General features: G+C 42.5%; 1 protein-coding gene across 1 annotated transcript; it reads left to right on the top strand.

Annotated features, from left to right (window-relative positions):
• Nucleotides 1–304: 304 nt before the first annotated feature.
• LOC138843202 (vomeronasal type-2 receptor 116-like) lies at nucleotides 305–9,137 on the top strand. The gene is made up of 3 exons (XM_070067606.1): nucleotides 305–619; nucleotides 6,586–6,709; nucleotides 8,224–9,137. Exons 1-3 carry the CDS (start codon nucleotides 590–592, stop codon nucleotides 9,135–9,137), a joined length of 1,068 nt encoding a protein of 355 aa, XP_069923707.1. The 5' UTR covers nucleotides 305–589.
• The last annotated feature ends 77 nt before the right edge of the window (nucleotides 9,138–9,214 follow it).

Below are 9,214 nucleotides of genomic sequence, written 5' to 3'. Positions count from 1 at the left end.
CATTTCAGAAGGTACTGAAAAGAGAGATGCTTGCCTCTTGGGTTCCATCCCTAAGTAGAAGTGAAATCGCATGTTGGAACACATCAAGGCTTTCCTGAAGGGCTTGGGAAGGTGAGTGTGATCATGGGCACAGTTTGCTTCAGAGGAGTCTCAGGTTCCTTCTGCGATCTTCTAGAGCCCTTGGAACCTCACTCACACCTCCTCCATGTGCCAGAGCTGAGGAACCACTGAGTGGAAGTCTGAGTCTGACCATTGTTGCATCAGGGCATGGCTGTGTTGTTGCTCTAAATTCCATAGTCTCTCCCTTCTCCCTGATGCTGCCCCTCTCTTTAGGTGGCTGTGGAAGAACTACCAACATGGGCTGGCCTTCCACTTTGCCATGTAGGAGATCAATAAGGACCCCCAGCTACTCCCCTGCCTGACCTTCAGTTTCCAACTCTACAATTCTGTTACCAGTGACACGCTGAGGAGTACTGTGTACTGGTTGACTGGAAAGCATCATCTCATCCCTATCTACATCTGCCAGACACAAGGCAAGACGGTTGCCATCATTGCTGGAACCACATCAGCATTTTCAGCTGAAACTTGAATGGTACTGGAGCTGTACAAAACCCCACAGGTAAATGGGTTGTGACTTCTGGTGAGAAATGTTTCCATCTCCCACCAGATCCGTCACACCTGATGCAAGGGTCATGTGGAAGCCAGTTACACATATACTACTCTTAGTTGAAACAAATTCTGGGGAATTCGTTAGGCTGTGAGAAAGGGAAGGAGGAATGGATGCTGAGAGCCTCAGCCCAGATCTCTGTCTAGGGCCAATGTATCCATCCCCACCTGTTGGGAATGTTGATTGTTGACTCTTCATAGGAAATACCCACAGCACAGAGATGTCCTAAGATGACTCTATGTTAGTTGTGGGGATATAAAGACCTGGGCCTGTATTTTCCATTTAGGACCCCACTGAAGACGATGACAATCCCAAAGATCATTAATGAATATTTGGGGTTTGGTTACGGTTAGATGAGATTTCACTCTCTCCCTATGCCCAGTCCTGACTTCGTCACATGTAGCAGATTCATTCACAGGGTTCCCAGTTTACTTTCCATGTGCAACTCAGAGATTTAAATCTTTTTGTGTGTTTGAGGGACTGAGAAACAATTCAGGCAGACAGTGTACACCTATTCACTGGTTTAGTCACCAAATACCCACCATGGTGCTGGTGCAGATTGGCTGTGGTGCAGCCAGGAGCCTAGCATTCAATACAAATCTCCCAAGTAGGTGTCAGGAACCCAATTACATGATCCAATTGAGCTGCCTCCCTGGATCTGCATTCACATTTCAGAGACTCTTAAAGGAGACCCATGGGAAACAGGTAGCATTGTGCACCCATTACCATCAGGCTCAGACTGGAATAGCATAGGAGGATTCAAACCCTCAGGAGATCAGCACAGTAAAGAGTTGTTTGTCTCAGAGGTAACATGTAATCCCAGTTGTAGTGGGGCTGTTAACCTCTTGTGACATGCAGTGAGAAGTGGGAAACACCAATGTCCTGGTGATTCTGCAACCAGAAATCATATCTCCTTCTCTCCATGGCTTGCCATGAAGATACATGGGTATCTTACTCACTTTCATGCTATGAATGAAGATCTACATTTCTTCTAAAAGCAATAGGCATTGAAGCATTGTTTTCTCTGATCCCAGGTAATAGAGCTTGGCTGTGTCTATGCTGGACATTGTCTTCCCAATATCATTGTGTTCAGATGTGCCTGTTGGAGAGCAGTGTTTTTTTTTTTTCTCACTTCCCAAGATTGACAACTCGTAACCCACCTTCATCAGATCATGATGGTTTTCTTTCCTTTCAAATCACATATCATCCTGTTGATCCCATGCTATATGAGCGAGACAAGTTTCCATCACTCTCTTAGATGGCCAACAGTGATAACTCTCTGGTCTGTGGAATGCACTCGTTGCTACCACAGTTTGGCTGGATTTCGGTGGTACTCTTTGTATCTAATGATATGAAAGGAGAGCAGTTCCTTCAGAATATTGAAGCTGAGATGGTAAAGAAAGGTGTCTGTTTGGCCTATTCAGAAAAGCTCCCTGACACTAAGTCAAGGTATGCAGAAACTGAAATCTCTTGCCTAGAGGTGATAAACATTTCATCAGCAAATGTGCATATTCTATATGGTGATGTAAGGAGTCTCTATACCATCGAATTCCTAAGTGAATTCTATTTAACACTGGAGAAGGTGTGGATCATAGATGCAAAGTGGGATATTGTTGTGCTTGAGACACAACACGTGCTGCATTTTGTCCATGGAGGCTTCTCATTTTCACACCACAAGGGAGAAACTCCTGGCCTCGAATATATTATCAAGACAGTGGACATGGGCCGGCGCCATGACTCACTTGGTTAATCCTCCGCCTGCGGTGCCGGCATCTCATATGGGCACTGGGTTCTAGTCCCGGCTGCTGCTCTTCCAGTCCAGCTCTCTGCTGTGGCCCGGGAGGGCAGTGGAGGATGGCCCAAGTGCTTGGGCCCTGCACCCACATGGGAGACCAGGAAGAAGCACCTGGCTCCTGGCTTCAGATTGGCGGAGCATGCCGGCCGTAGCCATAGTGAGAGCTGGATTGGAAGAGGAGCAGCCAGGAGTAAAACTGGCATCCATAGGGGATGCTGGTGCTTCAGGCCAGGGCTTTAACCTGCTGCACCACAGCACCGCCCCTCAATTTCTTTTGTAACATGTGAAAGTGCGGTATGTTTTTTATTAACTTGATGATTCAGTGAAGCAATATTTTTAACTATATAGCAAATGATCTGAGATCCACACAATTTTTATCCTCTCTGTATATATTTACTAACACATGTAAAAGAAATTATGACATTTTGGATTGGGGAGTATGGTTATTTCGTTTAGCTTAATGACTTCCAGTTCCAAGTGTGCACATTTCATTCTTTCTCATGGCTGATAATTAATATTTCACCATATATATATATATATATACATGTACATCTTGTGTTTCCTTCATCCATTCATCAGTTGATGGACATGTAGATTGATTTCACAGCTTAGCTATTGTGCATTGAGCTGCTACTAATATGAGAGTGCAAGTGACTTTCATGTGCTGATTTAATTTCCTTTCTATATCTTTGTTTGCCTACGTGTGGGATAGCTGGAATGTATCTTAGAACTAGTATTGTTTTTCTGAGGAATCCCCATACCATCTTCCATAATGATTGTAGCATTTTTCATTCATTCCCACCAAGAGTTTATTGTAGTACTTTTCTCGCCACACAGTCTCCAGAACTTGTTATTGCTCGAAGTTTGGATGATAGCCATTCTAGCTGGGGTGTGGTGAAACCACACTCTGGGTTTTATTTCCATTTCCCTAATGTCTTGTGATCCAGAGCATCTTTTCATGTGTTTGTTGGCCATTTGTATTTCATCCTTTGAAAAATGCCTGTTCATATTCCTTACTCCATTTCTTAACTGGATTGTTTGTTTTGTTGTTGTTAAGTTTCTTGAGGTCCTTTTCCCCCCAAACAAACCTTATATTTAAGGAATACAAACTCCATGCATTTCACAAGTACAACTTTAGGAATGTAGTGATTCTGCCCAACATTTCCGCCCTCCAATCCTTCCTTCTCCTCCCTCTTCCTTTCCTATTCTGGATATTAATACTTTATTGGATATTGGATGTATATTTTGTAGATATTTTCCCTCATTCTGTAAGCTGTGTTTACCTTGATGGGTGTGTCCTTTGCTGAGTAGAAGTTAGTTAGTTTGATGTAATCTCATGTGCTTATCTTTTCCTTTATTGCCTGTAGTTCTGGGGTCTTATCCAAGAAGTCTTTGCCTAAGTCAATGTCTTGCAGTGTTTCCCCAATGTTTTCCTCTAGTAATTTGATGTTTTCAGGGCTTAGGTTTAGATCTTTGATCAATTATGAATTGATATTTATATAGGCTTTAAGGTAGCAGAATGATTTCAAGAGTCTGCATGTGGAAATCAAAGTTTCCCAATACTACTTGTTGAAGAGACTGTTCTTTCTGAAGAGAGTGAGTTTGGCTCTGTGTAGCATTTTGAATTATAATTTAATAATGAGAGGTCATAGAATAATAATACTTCTCACTGTAGGATGAAATGCTATAAAATATCCTAATATAGCTCATTACAAAGAATAGGAAGGAAAAAAATTGCCCAAACATATTCTTTTTTATGGGAATGTATGCAAAGCTAAGAAATGTGGATTACTGATATATCTCATAGCAGCTATGTCTGCTATAATGTTGTATATATGTATGCTATAGCTCATGTGCTTTGTGAGACATTGTTGGGGAAAATAAAATTGGGTCCACTTTATATCATAAAATGACTCTGAAAAATGAAGCAATGTCACAAAGAAAGCCTGCCACAACTAGTGAGGAGAGTCTGTGAGCCTATTGTTAAATACAAGATCACAGAGCTTGCATGTAAGCACAGGGTACATCTGCTGGTTATAGATGGATTTGCCTGGATTTTAAACCTGGCTTGCTTGGATCTATTACCCATATGTAGAACAGTATTAGGAACTTCGCCATATGTATACATGAAAATCCACTAATCAAATTATTTGAGGAAATCAAATTTAATGTGTCACAGAAGGGAAATGTATATATATATATATATAGTACATTATATATGTTTAAATTTACACAGTTTACTTCACTGTGTAATTTCCATGTTTTTTTAACTTTTATTTAATGAATATAAATTTCCAAAGTACGACTTATGCATTACAATGGCTTCCCCCCCATACCGTCCCTCCCACCTGCAACCCTCCTCTTTCCCACTCCCTCTCCCCTTCCATTCACATCAAGATTCATTTTCGATTCTCTTTATCTACAGAAGATCAGTTTAGCATACATTAAGTAAAGATTTCAACAGTTTGCTCCCACACAGAAACATAAAGTGAAAAATAATAGATGATTTTTTAAATGATGATGAAATCAGATCAGACCTATTGTCATGTTTTATCCCAGTGAGAGTCAAGTTGGGAATTGATAATTTCTTCTTCTTCTTTTTTTTTTTTTTACAGAAGATCAGTTTAGTATACATTAAGTAAAGCTTTCAACAGTTTGCACCCCCATAGAAACACAAAGTGAAATATACTGTTTGAGTACTTGTTATAGCATTAAGTCTCAATGTACAGCACGCTAAGGACAGAGATCCCACATGAGGAGCGAGTGCACAGTGACTCCTGTCGTTGACTTTACAAATTGACACTCTTGTTTACGGCCTCAGTAATCTCCCCATGCTCCAGTCATGAGTTTCCAAGGCTATGGAAGCCCCTTGAGTTCTCCGACTCTTATCTTGTTTAGACAAGGTCATAGTCAAAGTGGAGGTTCTCTCCTCCCTTCAGAGACAGGTACCTCTTTCTTTGAAGACCTGTTCTTTCCACTGGGATCTCACTCACAGAGATCTTTCATTTAGGTGTTTTTTTTTTTTTTTTTTTTTTTTTTTTTTTTTTTTTTTTTTTTTGCCAGAGCGTCTTGGCTTTCCATGCCTGAAATACTCTCATGGGCTTTTCAGCCAGATCGGAATGCCTTTAGGGCTGATTCTGAGGCCTGAGTGCTGTTTAGGACATCTGCTATTCTATGAGTCTGCTGAGTATCTCGCTTCCCATGTTGGATCACTCTCCCCTTTATTGTTTTTTATTTATTTATTTTTTTTGACAGGCAGAGTGGATAGTGAGGGAGAGATAGAGAGAAAGGTCTTCCTTTTGCCGTTGGTTCACCCTCCAATGGCCGCCGCGGCCGGCGCGCTGCGGCCGGTGCACCGCGCTGATCCGATGGCAGGAGCCAGGAGCCAGGTGCTTTTCCTGGTCTCCCATGGGGTGCAGGGCCCAAGCACCTGGGCCATCCTCCACTGCACTCCCCGGCCACAGCAGAGAGCTGGCCTGGAAGAGGGGCAACCGGGACAGAATCCGGCGCCCCAACCAGGACTAGAACCCGGTGTGCCGGCGCCGCTAGGCAGAGGATTAGCCTAGTGAGCCACGGCGCCGGCCACTCTCCCCTTTATTTATTCTATCGGTTAGTATTAGGAGGTACTAGACTTGTTTAACACAGTGTTGGCCTTCAAGTGAAGGTCACATTTTCTTTTTCTTTTTTTTTCCTTTCTTTTTTTTACAGGCAGAGTTAGAGAGAGAGAGAGAGAGAAAGAGAGAATGGTCTTACTTCCATTGGTTCACTCCCCAAATGGCCACTACAGCTGGTGCACCATGTTGCACCGGATCCGAAGTCAGGAGCCAGGTGCTTCTTCCTGGTCTCCCATGCGGGTGCAGGGCCCAAGCACTTGGGCCATCTTCCAATGCCTTCCTGGGCCACAGCAGAGAGCTGTACTGGAATAGGAGCAACCCGGACAGAACGGGCACCCCAACTGGGACTAGAACCCAGGGAAGCAGCACCACAGGCAGAGGATTAGCCTAGTGAGCTGTGGCACCAGCCAGGTCATATTTTCTGTTGTGTGTGGGGGGGGGGAAGTATTGAAATTCCATTAAAGTGATAATATGCAAAATCAAGATGAATGTTTCTCTTTTCATTTCAGACTCCTCAATCTGTGTGTAGCCAGAGCTGTGGCCCAGGATTCAGGAAAGTGCCACAGGAAGGAAGACCTGTCTGCTGCTATACTTGCACTTTTTGCACAGACAGAGACATTTCCAATCAGACAGGTAGAAACCGTATCCATTCCTACTGATAACTCCACTGTCATAATTATACTACTCAGCCAAAAGAAAGAATAAAATCCAGTCTTTTGCAACAACATTGATGCCACTGGAAGACATTATGCTTAGTGAAATAATTCAGCCCCCAAATGACAACTATCATCATATGTTTTCTCTGATATACAGTAGTTAATATAGAATACAAAAAAGCATTGTATAAGAATGAAATTGACTTCTTAGGGTTTCATTATGTTTTTAGCTCTTTTGTATACTCCTGTGGAACAGTGTACTATTTCTACATTTTACTTCTGGAATATTATGGCTAATGGTGCATTAAGCCTGTGGTTCTAAAGTAATTGAATTTATATTATTGCAAAAGTTAAATGAAAAGTAGGAAGGAGGAGTATTCTGGGAGGGAAGGGAGGAGGGAAGTATGGTTACCACTTTAGAGTTGTTTCTATGAAATATATGAAATATGTTCTCTTTACATTGATAACAATGTAAAAAAAGGAAAAGCAACCCAAGAATATTTGTAATGGGATTGCAGTGAACCATTGCTATGAATACATATAATTACTCGCTATCTCCACACATCTATTTTATGATTGCTATGTTTACCACATTATGTGTAGACTGGTATATGGTGGCACTCATCTTATTGGGCTCAAAAGTGCTATTGATTTGACAAGACATCTTATTTTACCCTCCAGTTCTGGGAGAGGCAGCCCTAATCTGAGCTCTTCTAGTGGACCATGCTTAGATCCAAGCAAGACATGTAAAAAGCATCACCACCAAGTTTTGTTATGCTTGCTTAGATGAGCAAATCCATGTATTTTCATGCACAAATACAATGTACAAGGCTGGTGCAAGTTGATACAGAAGTATTTTATTATTTTTGTGCCATATCCTTAATATTGTGCAGTGTGAAATATGAAGACAGAATATCATAATACAGGATGCAGTTTGTCATCATTAAACAATTAACATTTAAGGAATTATCTATCAAAGACAAATATATACAATTATGTGAACTGGATAAACACTACTTAGAAAATGCTTCCATTATTCAAAGTACAGAGTAGATAATAGTTTCTATTACTCCAAAAATAATCCTTCAATGACCACTAATGCAGCAGTAGAAATCATTTAATTTTTCACACTTTAGAGAGGGAGCAGATTTTTCCGGTGTAAAGATTATAACAAAACTTATCAGAGTGATGTGCTATACCCATTAAGTATATGAAACAAGAAAGAAAAATAAATTATCATCATATGGGAATTCATAGTTCATCATATGGGTGCTTATTTGTGTCCAGAATGTCTGAGACAAAAGCCTGGAGCACCTGCTGATTCTAGGAAGAGACAATTCTCCCTGGATTTGGAATACAGATTTACCCTAGTGCCTGTTGGTATATGATAGAGGCAGTCTGTTTTCAAGATGCCAATGCAAAGGTGACCACTTTCCTAAACAGAACAAGTCAGAAATTCTATTTCAGTGTTGAGTCTCTCTTTTTCCTCAGATGCAGAGCAGTGCATCCCGTGTGCAGATCACGAGTACCCAAACATGGAGAGAAACCGCTGCCTCCCCAAGCTGGTGACCTTCTTAGCGTTTGAGGAATCCCTGGGGATGGCTCTGGCCTGCATGGCTCTGTGCTTCTCTGTCCTCACAGCTGCCATCCTCTGGGTCTTTGTGAAGCACCGAGACACTCCCATCGTCAAGGCCAATAACAGGACCCTCAGCTACATCCTGCTCATCACCCTCCTCCTGTGCCTCCTCTGCTCCTTACTCTTCCTTGGCCGTCCCAACACAGCCACCTGCCTTCTCCAGCAAATATCATTTGGCCTTGTGTTCACAGTGGCTGTTTCCACCGTGCTGGCCAAGACCATCACTGTGATTCTGGCCTTCAAAGTTACAAAACCTGGAAGAACTATCAGGCGATTGCTGGTATCAGGAGCTTCTAACTCTGTCATTCCTATCTGTTTCCTGATCCAACTGGTTCTTTGTGGCATCTGGCTTGGGACTTCTCCTCCCTTTATTGACACAGATGCACACTCTGAGCATGGCCACATCATCCTGGTGTGCAACAAGGGTTCAGCCACTGCCTTCTACTGTATCCTGGGCTACCTGGGCTCCTTGGCCCTGGCCAGCTTCACTGTGGCTTTCCTAGCCAGGAACCTGCCTGATACATTCAATGAAGCCAAGTTCCTGACGTTCAGCATGCTGGTGTTCTGCAGTGTCTGGGTGACCTTCCTGCCTGTCTACCACAGTACCAAGGGGAAGGTCATGGTGGCTGTGGAGGTCTTCTCCATCTTGGCCTCCAGTGTGGGGCTCCTGGGCTGCATCTTCCTCCCCAAGTGCTACATTATTCTCTTAAGACCAGAAAGGAATTCTTTGAAAGGCTTAAAGAAAAGAGCAAGTTCTAAGGGATTCTAAAAATTTCCAGTTGTTTTCCTGTCACATTTTCAGGCTTTAGGACCAAGAATGCAGGCTGAGTAGCAATCCAGATATAT

The sequence above is a fragment of the Oryctolagus cuniculus genome (genome assembly GCF_964237555.1).
Source record: "Oryctolagus cuniculus chromosome 16 unlocalized genomic scaffold, mOryCun1.1 SUPER_16_unloc_1, whole genome shotgun sequence".
NCBI lineage: Eukaryota > Metazoa > Chordata > Mammalia > Lagomorpha > Leporidae > Oryctolagus > Oryctolagus cuniculus.
This window is presented reverse-complemented; position numbering and strand designations above follow the sequence as displayed.

Coding starts and splice junctions, on each gene's coding strand:
- LOC138843202 (XM_070067606.1), top strand. CDS start 590: ATGGTACTGGAGCTGTACAAAACCCCACAG. Junction 620..6,585: donor AGCTGTACAAAACCCCACAG/GTAAATGGGTTG, acceptor TTTTCATTTCAG/ACTCCTCAATCTGTGTGTAG. Junction 6,710..8,223: donor AGACATTTCCAATCAGACAG/GTAGAAACCGTA, acceptor CTTTTTCCTCAG/ATGCAGAGCAGTGCATCCCG.